At 40.7% G+C, this 14,241-nt stretch overlaps 1 protein-coding gene across 1 annotated transcript; it reads right to left on the bottom strand.

Annotated features, from left to right (window-relative positions):
- Window positions 1-9,507: 9,507 nt before the first annotated feature.
- On the bottom strand, window positions 9,508-14,020 carry LOC112417368 (uncharacterized). The gene is made up of 5 exons (XM_039829068.1): window positions 13,907-14,020; window positions 11,424-13,790; window positions 11,101-11,366; window positions 10,123-10,812; window positions 9,508-9,865 (listed from the first exon to the last, which is right to left on the bottom strand). Exons 1-5 carry the CDS (start codon window positions 14,018-14,020, stop codon window positions 9,508-9,510), a joined length of 3,795 nt encoding a protein of 1,264 aa, XP_039685002.1.
- Window positions 14,021-14,241: the final 221 nt, after the last annotated feature.

Genomic DNA, 14,241 nt, shown 5'->3' with positions numbered 1-14,241 from the left:
CGACATACGGTAAGGTGTCATAGACACAAGCTTCGTTCCCGGAACAAGATCAATCGAAAATTCAACTTCTCTTTCTGGAGGCACATTAGGAATTTCATCTGGAAAAACTTCTGGAAAATCACATATAGCCTGTAGCTTATCAATCACTGCTTGATTCTCAATAGACAAGGATGACATCAAAGAAAACATCAAAATTCCATCACGTTCCAATTGCTTCAGCTGCTTAGTAGACAAGAACTCTGCGCCACTTCCCTCTTCAGCAGAAGAGAAATACACCGACTTACTAAAACAATTAATATGAACATGGTTGTACACTAACTAGTTCATGCCAAGAATTACATCCATACCACTCAAAGGTAAACAAACCAAGTCAATTTCAAAATCACGATCAAACATAGATAAAGGACATCTTAAACACACAAGAGAAGTAGTCACCGAACCCTTAGCTGGAGTTTCGACAACCATCTCTCCATTCATATTTGACATAGCAAGACCCAACTTAGAAGCACAATCAATAGCAATAAAACAATGTGTAGCACCAGTATCAATAATAGCAGCTAAAGGTGTACTATCAAAATAACAAGTACCTCTGATCAAACGATCCTCGTTCTCTGTCTAAGTACCAGTCAAGCAAACACTCTCTCAGTAGTCTGCGCCTTCTTAGGCTTCTTGCATTGCGACCCAATATGTCCTTCCTCATTGCAATTAAAGCACACAATATCATCATGTTTACACTCAGCAAGTGTATGTCCCTTCTTGCCACAACGAAAGCACCGTTTCACATCCCCAGGACAAGCATTACTTTTGTGGCCTTTCTCACCACAAGTATAGCAGACAATATCAACCGAAGCATCTTTCTTCCTAGGCCGCCTCTCATCAACCATTCTCTGTTTGCCCTTATTAGCAGGAGCACTGTAAGGCTTTGGACGACTCTGCTGACCTTTGACTTTCCGCTCATTCACAATCTTGTAATGAGCCTTAGTATCCTCCTCATAAATCCTGCAACTGCTCACCTGGTTGGAAAAGTTACGGATCTTCTGGTAACCAATTGCCCGCTTGATCTCAGCACGCAAGCCATTGTCAAATTTAATACACTTAGAAAATTCAGTAGTCTCGACAGTATAGTGCGGATAAAACTTTGTCAACTCCACAAACTTGGTAGCATACTCAGTCACTGACATGTTTCCTTGCTTCAGCTCAAGGAACTCAATCTCTTTCTTCTCGCGAACATCTTCCGGAAAGTATCTGTCTAGGAACTCTCTCATAAACACAGCCCAAGTAACAACAGCACCATCTTACTCTAGGACAGGTAGAAGGGTAATCCACCAATCATCAGCTTCCTCAGCTAGCATGTGCGTACCAAAACGCACCTTCTGAACCTCAGTACACTCATTAACCCGGAACACTCTCTCAATCTCTTTGAGCCACGTCTGAGCTCCATCAGGGTCATATCTTCCCTTGAAAGTAGGAGGATGATTCCTCAGAAAAGTCTCCAACATCCTCACCTCAGCATTAGCACCAGCATTAGCATTAGGCTGATGCCCCACAGCTTGAGCCACAACTTCTAGTGCAACAGCAATTGCAACGTCGTTTCTTCCAGCCATTCTTAGTTCACTACACAACAAACAACAATCGAAACAACATAAGACAATATTACAACTGTTACTCAACAAGACACGACTCATCTACTTGACCGGACGGACCAACCTGCTCTGATACCAATTGTAACACCCCGTTTTCCCAACATAAAAATTTCGTTTAAATAATCAGAGTAATCCACACAAAACGGAATGTCACACTTCTTAAAAATCATAAATGGAATAATTAACTAATTTTCCTTCAAAGTTCAATCAACATAATATTCCAAATTTCGCAACGGAATTTATTCAACAACTAAAATAGTCTTTGGCACAAAAACCTCATCATAACATCTCATAAAAATCCAATCTAAAACATAGTCATGTAAAATCATAAGTAATACGTAAGGAATAGAAAGACATGCAACAAAGTCCTATCCCGTTACGTATCAGAGCACCTAAAGACACACGTGAGAAGGAAACCACTCACGACAGCAACTACAACAACTTATTCTCGATCACCTGCAAGTTACTCATACGAAGAGCAACATTTCCAAGCAGAAGGGGGTGAGATTTCACAAACAGTAATATTAAGCATATAATTCATCAATTATATTTAACAACATAAACAACAGTATCATATTATAAATAATAATTCTTCATTAACATAGCAACTTAATAACTCATAGACACAACTCTTCAACTTGACAACTCGACTCGACAATGCAACTTCAACTTGACTATGCAACTTATCTTCTTAATATGCATGTGGTACCAATCCAGGGCATCAAGCCCTCAACGTATTTAAGTATTAATATACTTCCAGGGCATTAAGCCCTCAACATAATTGAGCAAAGGCTCCAGGGCATCAAACCCCCAACGTGTTGAGCAAAGGCTCTAGGGCATCAAGCCCCCAACATGAATGTGTATGCATGGACTCAACAACTTACATCTTAAAAACATCGACCTCTTATATAAATCCAATAATTTGGAACAACTTCATACATCATAGACCGACTCATGCAGCTTAATTCAATAATATACAACAACATGGCAGCACACAAGCAATCTCAAGATATAACAATTTCAAACGATAATCAACATCTTAAAACATCATAAATAATTCACATAATGCATATACAATCATATCACATTATTGACAACATTAAATCATCTTAGTCAGGCATACTGAACAACAGCAGTAATATAACAACTTTATTTCCTACCCCAAGGATCAACTCGTAACGACTCGTGCGACAAAGGCCACAACAACCTAAACAAGGTAGTCTGTCTCTCAGGAGCTCGCGAGGTGAGGGCCTCTACTCGCTATGGCGAGTTCAGAAAAATTGGCATTCACCTTGGCGACTAAGCTGCTCGCCTTGGCGAACAAGAAACTGGGTGCTTTCGGGAATTTGACATTTTTCACCCAAAAATCCCATTTTTAACTTCCCCATGTTCAATCTTCAATCTAAAAACTTAACTAATCATTCTTATAAATATTTAGGCACTCAAAATCCTCTAAAGTTCGACCAAAGGAATTAATTCTCAAAATCAAGGTTGACTCACTGGTCAACTCGCTATGGCGAGCTGAAACATGCAACTCACGAGGCGAATGGAACTTGCTTGCGAGGCGAGTGATGAAGATCATCCCCCGCGAGGCGAGCGATGAATACAGGCTCGGGTAGAATGCAGATTTTTACGAAAATCCTCCTAATCTCATGGTTCAAAGCTTAAAATTGATTCTAAACATCACCCCATGGATTATCCAAGGTCTGTAAACACTTTCTACATCAATTTAGAAGTTTCTCACCATCTAATCATCAATTATCAATCTTAACCCTAATTTCCAACTTTCAAAACTAACCTACACATGTTAAATCTAATCATCAGAATTATCAGCTTAAGAGAATTGAATGTTAGTCTCACCCTTACCTTGATCAAAATCGATCAGCAGCTTCTCTTTGGTCTTCTCTCCTCTTGTTCTCCCTTTTTCTCACAAAAGTTGTGCTCCCCGATTTTCGGATATCAAACCATTGATTGATTTGAATCGTCAATCTTTGAACTCTCAATTTTTATTCGTGGGAAGGGGAAAAATGAGTAAAAACCCTTATCGAGACTTTGGATTCGGGGGTTGGTTTCGAATAGGGAAGGTGTTAAGCACCCTAAACGACTTCGGTACTCCGAAGGAACCGCTTACCTAGATTATCTTGTGCTAAATTCATTTGGCTTACTTGAAAAATTATTACCTAAAAATCTAAGTGAAAGAATGGAGGGAGAAGGAGTATGTTTTTGGTTATTTTTATTTGATTTGAAAGGACAAGTCCTCTGCCTACGTACCCTTTTTGGGAAAGGGATCAAAACCGACGTAGTTCCACTAAAAAAATTCTTTGGTGGGTTAGGTTGATTTTAAGATTTTTGAAAATGGTTTTAAGAAGAGAAAGAGGCCTCAAGGCATGAGATAAAAGAAATGAGTGAGGTTGATTGAAAGTTTGATTAAGAAATAAAGGAAAAAAGTTATTAAGAAAATGATTTTGAAGTTTTGCATATTTGATTTTTTTGAGAAAAATGATTTTTCTAAATTAACGGTGAAAGTTAACGTAACGTCGTAAAAACGAGCGGAAAGCGGTAAATAAATTGTGGTAGTGTCGGTGCTTGTGTTACCTACATTATTACATCAATTCTGGAAATTATACTTGAATGTTCCTGACGTTTATGTGATGTTCATCATTTTGTGGTGTTTTGATCTGTAACTAGATGAGAGAGAAAGGGAAAAAGTGTTTGTATGTGATGGGGACCAATCTGACCCGTTTTCTGACTCTGACGCGTTTTTCTGACTCTTTTTCTCTCTCCCTTACTGTAGCAGTAATTGCAGCTATTTATACTGCTAAAAACTAGGGTTTTGGATTAAAGGACCAATAGATTTTGGACACCTGGACATGACTGAAACTAAAGACTTAAAAGAACAATAAAAAAAGTTTAAAAAAGGAAATACTTGTAAAGTTAAAATCAAATGATGAAAAAATAAAAGAGGAAATTAAATTATGAGAATCAAAGATAATAATAAAGATGGAGAAAATGAATTAATAAAATTAAAAATTGTCTCTTTCGGAAACCAAAATGAGGTACTCCAAAGTAACCTCCCTGTCGAAATTTTGTTTGAAATGATTAAAAAGACGCGATTTTTTTTTAAAATACGATTAGACCTTTGACTGTTATGACTAAAAACACTATAAAATGCGTTATAAAATGACTTGACTGTTATGACTAAAAAGACTATAAAATGTGTTATAAAAATGCAGATGAAGTGATTTTAATTGTTGTAAAAATGCAAGCAGGGGCTTAAATGCAAAATAAAAGTTTTTTTTTTTAAATGATTAAAGACAAAAAACACAAGTTTTAAATGGTAAAAAATACGAATAAAAGAGAATGTGGACTATTTCAAAATATGGACAAAAAGATTTTAAACGGTCCAAATTTGGAGTATGACAGATGCCCCTATTTAAGTTTCTTCGTCACGAAGGTTTTAAAAGGGAGAACTTTTAAACCACAGGGTCGAGGAGACTTAAATATAAACAAAACGCCAATTTTGGACCGTTTGAAATACCAGAGATGCGATGCTAATGAAGGTGATGATATGACCGAACATGATGCAAGCATGAATGTACAGATGATGCATAAAGACTGACAGGGGGATAAATGGATAGGTATCACTAGGGAAGGAAATGATAGATAATGCTTATGATTGTTGTGAGATAGCTTGAAACGACTGGAGTATGAATGATAATGTTTGTTAACATTGTTTCCATTGTAAAAGGTAAGGACATGGTTTAGACGATGGTGAAAGTAAAAACATGATTGGCCAACGAGTGGCAAAAGTAAAGACATGATTTGCCGACGAGTGGCGAAAGTAAAGACATGATTTGCCGACGAGTGGCGAAAGTAAAGACATGATTGGCCGACGAGTGGCGAAAGTAAAGACATGATTTGCCGACGAGTGGCGAAAGTAAAGACATGATTGGCCGACGAGTGGCGAAAATAAAGACATGATTTGCCGACGAGTGGCGAAAATAAAGACATGATTTGCCGACGAGTGGCGAAAGTAAAGACATGATTTGCCGACGAGTGGCGAAAGTAAAGACATGATTGGCCGACGAGTGGCGAAAATAAAGACATGATTGGCCGACGAGTGGCGAAAATAAAGACATGATTTGCCGACGAGTGGCGAAAGTAAAGACATGATTGTCGACGAGTGGCGAAAATAAAGACATGATTTGCCGACGAGTGGCTAAAGTAAAGACAAAACGGACCGACAGAGTTTGCTAACATTGTGGGATAGTGAACACACAGTAATCATGAAGACATTATAAAGCTTGATATCAGTGGGGAATAACTTGATAAGGGTAAAGCTGAGGGGAAAAAGAATTTGTTTGAAGACAAAGGGGAATTGTATGGACTGATTACTGGTGAGACCTGCCACTTTGGAACATGTTTGATTTGATGACATTTTGGAGTTAGACACACTGGGGGTGATATCTGAGGATATTGAAATAAGCCATTGGGTAAAAATGCAACTATGTATGGATGATATTTATATGCGTGCTATGTATGCATGAATGAATGAATATGTATGAAACTCATATGACGGTATAATGGTAAGATTGTTGAGACGGGACTGGGCAGGTCTACAAGGAGAATGGCCCAGCGTCACTGTACGAACACTCGAAACCTTCATTGGGGATAAAGTCACGGGGGATGAATCAAACATTGTTTGGGTACAGCCCTTAAACATACTGCTGGAGTAAGTCCTCACAAATTGGGGTAGAAGTCGCCATTTCACCAATGCAACACCGTATTTTCATGCTTGAATAGTCATTGCCTTTTGTATATATTTTTTTTGAAATCCCTAACTTTTGCCTGGATCGTCCTTTCGGATTTTCGATCCACCAGGGAGACATTTTCTTTTTCTCTTTTTGTATGCCCCTAATTTTTACCTGGACCGCCCTTTCGGGTTTTTGATCCACCAGGGCGCTCTTTTTTTGGTTTCGGCTGCCCTCTCGGGTTTTCGACCTACCGAGCTCTTTTCTCTCTTTTTTTTTATTTTTTTTTATTTTTTTTTTGCAATGACTATTTCTTCTTTGTTGAACCTGCTTGTTTCGGACCAACTGTTGACACATACTTATATGATACATGTTTTTTTAAAGATAATATGTTTGTCATTTTTTTTTTTTTTAAAGAAATACGAAAAACCTTTAGAAAGGTTTTCAAAGTCTTTACTTCAAGTACTAATACTAAAAATGGAAGAAAGATTTTTTTGCACATAGAATAAACAAGAATTCCAACAAAGAGGCACAGGCTCAAATTGATTTAATAGAAATGGTAACCGGCCAAAGGCATGGCACCACAGATTACAAAGAGTTGGAATATGGAAATTATATGGGACAGGTACATTGAACACAATAACTGCTATACTTCTTAACAACTTTGAATTCCACAGTTTGGATGCTTCAATATTAGAGAACTTCTGACAGTCAAGGTGTCTCGGGCGAGTGATGCTTCATCTGATGCAGTTACTTGTCTTGATCCTTAATTTTTGCATAGGTCGCCCTTGCGGGTTTTCGATCTATCAGGATAATAATTTTTAATAATTTTTTTTTCTTTCTAATTTTTGCCTGGACCGCCCTTTCGGGTTTTCGATCCACCGAGACGCTCATTTTTGGTTTAAGCCGCCCTTTCAGGTTTTCGACCTACCGAGCTGTTCTTTTATATATATTTAGACAAAGTATTTCTTGACTGCATCAGAATTCACAGGACGAGGTAACTCCTCTCCATCCATATTTGTAAGAATTAAAGCACCACTAGAGAAAGCTCTCTTCACCACGTAGGGACCTTCGTAGTTTGGCGTCCATTTTCCCCTAGGATCTGGTTGAAAGGATTTGATACATTTGACCACAAGATCTCCTTCCTTGAATTCACGGGGATGAACTCTTTTATCGAATGCTTGTTTCATCCTTGACTGATATAGTTGTCCATGACACAAAGCGGCCAGGCGTTTTTCCTCAATCAAATTCAACTGGTCGTACCTGCTCTGGCACCATTCAGCTTCAGACAATTCAGCTTCCATCAAGACTCTTAAAGAAGGAATCTCAACCTCTACAGGTAGTACAACCTCCATACCATATACCAAAGAGAAAGGGGTTGCCCCTGTCGAGGTTCGCACTGAGGTACGATATCCATACAAAGCGTAGGGTAACATTTCATGCCAGTCCTTGTAAGTAACTACCATCTTCTGTATGATCTTCTTGATGTTCTTGTTTGCAGCTTCAACTGCCCCATTCATCTGTGGTCTGTAAGGAGAAGAATTGTGATGTTGAATCTTGAAGTCATCGCACAACTCTTTCATCATGTTGTTATTCAAATTTGTGCCATTGTCTGTGATGATTCTGTTGGGAACACCGTAACAGCTGATGATGTTGTTCTTGATAAATCTGACCACTACCTGCTTGGTCACATTGGCGTAAGATGCTGCTTCAACCCACTTGGTGAAATAATCGATAGCCACTAATATGAAGCGATGCCCATTGGAAGCTTTTGGTTCAATCCGACCAATCATGTCAATGCCCCACATAGAGAAGGGCCACGGGGAAGAGATAACATTGAGCATAGATGGTGGTATATGAATCTTGTCAGCATAGATTTGACATTTGTGGCATCTCTTGGCATGATTGTAGCAATCAGCATGCATTGTTATCCAGTAATACCCAGCCCTCAATATCTTCTTTGCCATGGCATGCCCACATGAGTGAGTTCTGAAAGAGCCTTCATGTATCTCATGCATCAACTCTCCTGCTTCATGCTTATTCACACATCTGAGCAGGACCCCATCAAAGTTTCTCTTATACAATACGTCTTCGTTAAGGAAGAATCGGCTTGACAACTTTCTCAAGGTCTTCTTATCTTTGTTGGATGCCCCAGGCGGGTATTTTTGAGTTTGAAGGAAGACTTGGATATCATGATACCATGGCTTGTCATCATCAACTGCTTTGGCCGCAAACACATAAGCGGGTCGGTCGAGGAATTGAACATTGATTACTGGTACAGTATTATGACCATTCACTTTGATCATTGAGGATAAAGTAGCTAAAGCATCCGCCATTTGATTCTCATGATGGGGCACATGGTGTAGCTCTACTTTGTTGAAGAAAGTCAGCAATCGTCTTGCATAATCTCTGTAGGGGATCAATCCAGGATGACGAGTTTCCCATTCTCCTTTGATCTGGTTAATCACGAGAGCTGAATCTCCATAGATGACAATTTTCTTAATCCTCAAATCGATGGCTTCTTCGATACCCATGATGCAAGCTTCATATTCAGCGATGTTGTTTGTACAATCAAATCGTATCCTTGCAGTAAAAGGGATGTGAGTACCCTTAGGGGTAATGAGGACTGCACCAATTCCACTACCATAGACATTAACGGCCCCATCAAATATCAGACCCCATTCGGATTCTGGATCAGGACCTTCACCGAACACCGGTTCATCACAATCTTTCGCTTTTAAATACATGATCTCTTCATCTGGGAAGTCAAACTTGATTGGTTGATAGTCTTCAATTGGTTGATGGGCCAAATGGTCTGCCAAGATGCTGCCTTTGATTGCTTTCTGGGTGCGATACACAATATCATACTCGGACAATAACATCTGCCATCGAGCGATCCTTCCAGTTAACACTGGCTTCTCAAATATGTACTTGATTGGATCCATCTTGGATATCAACCAAGTTGTATGATTAATCATATAATGACGGAGATGCTTGGCAGCCCAGGCTAAAGCACAACAAGTTTTCTCAAGTACAGAATATCGGGACTCACAATCAGTGAACTTCTTACTCAAATAGTAGATAACATGCTCTTTCTTTCCGGTTTCATCTTGTTAACCTAACACACAGCCCATGGAATCTCCCAATACTGTTAAATACATGATCAAAGGTCTTCCATCAACTGGAGGAACAAGAATTGGAGGTTCTAACAGATATTCTTTGATTTGATCAAAAGCCTTCTGACAATCAACATTCCACTTCACCCCTTGATCCTTGCGGAGTAACTTGAAAATTGGTCCACATGTGGCAGTCATGTGAGAGATAAATCTGGAGATATAATTAAGTCTACCAAGAAAACCTCTGACTTGCTTCTCTGTCTTTGGAACAGGCATTTCTCTGATGGCTCTGACCTTGTCGGGATCAACTTCAATACCCTTTTGACTAACGATAAAGCCTAGGAGTTTACCAGATCTGACATCGAAAGTACATTTGTTAGGATTCAACCGGAGCTTGTACTTTCTCAACCGTTGAAACATCTTCAACAAATACTCAACATGTTCTTCTTCTGTGCCAGACTTAACAATCATATCATCTACGTAGACCTCGATTTCTTTGTGAATCATATCATGAAAGATTTTGGTCATGCCCCTTTGGTAAGTGGCACCAGCATTTATCAACCCAAATGGCATCACCACATAGCAGAAATCACCCAGGGCGTGATGAAAGACGTCTTTTCTCTATCCTCAGGAGCCATCCTGATCTGATTGTAGCCGGAGAAACAGTCCATGAAGGAGAAAACCTTGCACTTAGCGGTGTTATCAACCAATACATCAATGTGAGGTAAAGGGAAATTATCCTTTGGACTAGCCTTGTTCAAGTCCCGATAATCAACACACATTCTGACTTTGCCATCTTTCTTTGGAACGGGCACTATGTTGGCCAACCATTGAGGATACTCTGATGTGACTAGGAAACCTGCATCAATATGCTTTCGCACTTCCTCTTTGATTTTGAGGGCCATATCGGGATGAGATCTTCTCAATTTCTGCTTTACTGGAGGACAGTCAGACTTCAAAGGCAGTCTGTGTTCCACAACATCAGGATCTAGACCCGGCATGTCCTTGTATGACCATGCAAATATTTCATTATACTCTCTGAGAAGCTCAATTATCCTCTTCTTGACAGATACCTCCAACAATGCCCCAATCTTGATCTCTTTTTTGTCTTCCTCAGTACCCAGATTGATGATTTCTATCTCTTCTTGATGAGGTTGAATTGTCTTTCTTTCTTGTTCCAACATCCATCTGATCTCATCAGGAATCTCCTCATCCTCCTCTACTATAGCCTCGTAAACCGGGACCTCAAAGTTGGGAGGAAGCATGGGGTTACTGTGTTCAACGGGCTCGCTTATGTCCAGTCTGCACATGATTCATGATTGATTTTAATGAGTAGATGCAGACCTTTGATTTTGAAATTTAAAAGAAAAAAGAGAACAATTTTTTTTGGATTTTTCTATTACCATTTTTTCCAGAAAATGCAAAGAATAAATAAAAATAAAGACCGTGACAGAAACGACGATTTTCATTCATAATAAAAGTACTGTAAGCAAAGACGAAGCCCTACATGATTTCACTTTCGTCTTGGGTAGAACGAAAGGAGTTTTCTTAAAAGTAAAAAAGAAACAAAAGACAATACAAACATATTACTTAGAACGGGGTATCACAGAAGGAATGTCCACAGCAATCCAGTTGCAGCATGCTCCTCCAGGTGTTACAAAGACAGGTGCCACTCCTCCAGGCGCATCATCGGTAATTGCATTGATCTTTGGCGAATCGTGGATGAATCCAGCACTGCGGAAAGAGCCTTCGGTAGGGTCAAACATCCCAGACCTTCTGTTAAGAAAACTAATCCCTTCCTTGCGCTTGTTCTCTGGTAACTCCACTAGCTGACCCCAACCTTCAGTTTTGCCTTCCTGGATTACCCTCTAGGCGTCCTTCAACGAAGTCATACAAGTCTCAATCTTACCTACACTTCCTTCAGCAGAGAACCCTTGGAATGATGACCCATCTGAACTACTACCACCAATAACAGAGAAAGCAGACAAATTGCTGATCAAAAAGGTTGACTCACCACTCACAGTAATGAGCTTTCCATGGCTTACAAACTTCAGCTTCTGGTGGAGAGTGGATGTCACTGCCCCAGCGTCATGAATCCATGGTCTGCCAAGCAAACAGCTGAAAGAAGCCTGGATCTCCATGACTTGAAAAGTAACCTGAAACTCATGTGGGCCGACTGAGATGGGCAAATCTATCTCACCATATACTGATCTTCTGGTCCCATCAAATGCCCTCACCGTCACCTTACTGGGCCTCAAGAGAGCCTCGGAATATGTCAATTGGTCAAGGGTTGATTTGGGCATCACATTAAGAGCAGAGCCGGTGTCTATCAGAACATTGGATAAGGAGTCTGTTCTGCAAAGTACAGAGATGAGTAATGCCTGATTGTGCTTCTTCCCCTCCGCTGGGAGGTCTTCATCACTGAAACTCAGACTGTTACATGCGGTCACATTCCCCACAATACTTTCAAACTGGCCCAAAGTCACATCATAATCCACAAAAGCCTGGTCTAGTACTTTCTTCAGGGCATCTCGATGAGCACCAGAGCTTGATAACAGAGACATAATGGAAATCTTTGCAGGGGTTTGTAACAATTGGTCCACAACCCTGTATTCACTCCTCTTGATCAGCTTTAAGATTTCATCAGCACCCTCATAGTCAACCTCTTTGGGATGCTCTCCAACTCTACCTTTACCTGTGTTCTGCTCCTTTACTGTTTCTTCGACCGGAATACTAGTGCTTTTCTGAACCACAGCAGGAAGAACGCGGCCGCTTCTCAAAATCTGACTACTCTCGGCAATATTGTCCATAACAGAGGATGAGGTCGTTTCACTTCCGGGTTCTAGAATTGTGCCTTCATATTTGTAAGATACGGCTTTCTGAGAGGAAGGAGGTACATGCCTAGGGACACAGATTACCAGAGGAGTGCCAGCGGGCTTTGCACTGTTAGGGTTTATCACAAGCGGCCTCCTAGCTCTGAATACCGGGGTGACAACACAACCACTTTTGCTCTTGATTTCGTTTGTAACCACAAGTTCCTTTTTATCTAGGAGACCTTGCACATCATTTTGGACTTGCATGCAACCACGAGGATCCACGGAACACACATCACAAGCCTCGTGATCGTGACTGAAGAGAGTTACTTCACACATTTTCACATGTATCGGTACCAAAGGGGTCTTGATGTCACATGCGTAGAGAATGCAGGCATCTTCCTGACAGTATTGAATCATATTAACAGGCCCATGGGGAGGCAGAGGATTGTTCTGGGCAACATGATCAGGGTCGGTGAAAGTTAACTCTTTGCTATTGAGCAGTTTTTGGACCTCTTTCTTGAGGGCATAACAACGTTCCACATCGTGACCTGCTGCCCCTTGATGATAAACACAATGAAGTTCAGGACGGTACCAGCGTGGGAGAGGATCTGGAATGCGAGGGGGTGGTAGTGTGTGAACCAGGTTTTGCGCGAGCAAGGAAGGCAGTAATGCTCCATAAGTCATTGGTATGGGATCAAATTGTTGTTTTTGATTCTGCTGATTGTAGGGAGCTTGAGGACGGGGTTGTTGTTGTGGTGGGTATTGTGGCCTTTGTTGGTATGGTTGTTGGGGGTAATATGGTTGTTGAGGGAATTGCTGTGGGTTGTATGGTAGTTGATATAGTGGTGGATAGTATGGTGAAGGTCCTTGAGGTCTTGGTGGTTGATAATTTGGATTCTGGGGAGCGGTCATTTGTGGGGTAATGTTAGCAACATAAGGATGATTAGGGTACACAAGCTGAGATCCTCCATGGGCCACCATGCCGACTTCTTGAGCATTCCTCTTTGAGTAACCATTACCAAACTTCTTGTTACCATTAGACGAACTTCCTGCAGAACCACCTGAAGAACCTGCTCCCTTACGAGCCCAATCCTCAATACGTATCCCCGTCTCTACCAGGTCGGTGAATTTCTGTGATGCACAAACAATCATTTTCTCTGAATAACAAGGGCTCAGAGTCTCATAGAACATCTCGGATAATTCCCTTTCATCCAAGGGCGGACGAATCTGGGAGGCCTTCTGGATGAAGCGTTGTGCATACTCTTTGAATGATTCTTTGTCCTTCTGGGTCAAGGACTGCAACTCTTTGCGACTAGGCGCCAGATACGTGTTGTATTTGTATTGTTGCATGAAAGCGTCAACCAATTTTTCAAACGTAGTAATGCCCTTCAATCCCAAAACCAAGTATGTGCAGGACCGGTCAAACTGTCCTGGAAGCAATGAATGAGCAAAGGTACGTTGTTCCTGTAAGCTATCATCTTCGTAATATACATAGTTAGATGATTTTGTGGACACGAGTCCCCCTGGTATTTCTCAAACACAGGCATCTTGAATTTTGGGGGTATATCCACATCTGGTACCAAGCAAAGATCGTATATACTCTGGACGACTACTTCTTTACCACGCATGTTACTCATCTCTTTTTCCAAAGCCCCGAACCTCTCTTCCCAGTTAACTGCTTTGTCGTCCCCCATCACACTGTCGGAATGATAGATCTGCTCTTCCTACTGTGGCTCAACATGCACAGTGGGTCCTGCTTGAGTCATAGCAGCATGAGGAAATAGCTGGCCCATCTGAAAAAGTGGTGAAGTCTGTTGACCATGAGCGAATGACATTTCAGTAGCACTTGGACGAAAACCCCCATTAGCTACAAGCGGCATGCCCCATGGGTAGCCTGGAGGCATGGAATACTGAG

This window comes from Medicago truncatula, chromosome 8 (assembly GCF_003473485.1).
Source record: "Medicago truncatula cultivar Jemalong A17 chromosome 8, MtrunA17r5.0-ANR, whole genome shotgun sequence".
NCBI classification, from domain to species: Eukaryota; Viridiplantae; Streptophyta; class Magnoliopsida; order Fabales; family Fabaceae; genus Medicago; species Medicago truncatula.
The sequence above is the reverse complement of the archived record's forward strand: the minus strand, read 5'-3'. Positions and strand labels throughout refer to the sequence as shown.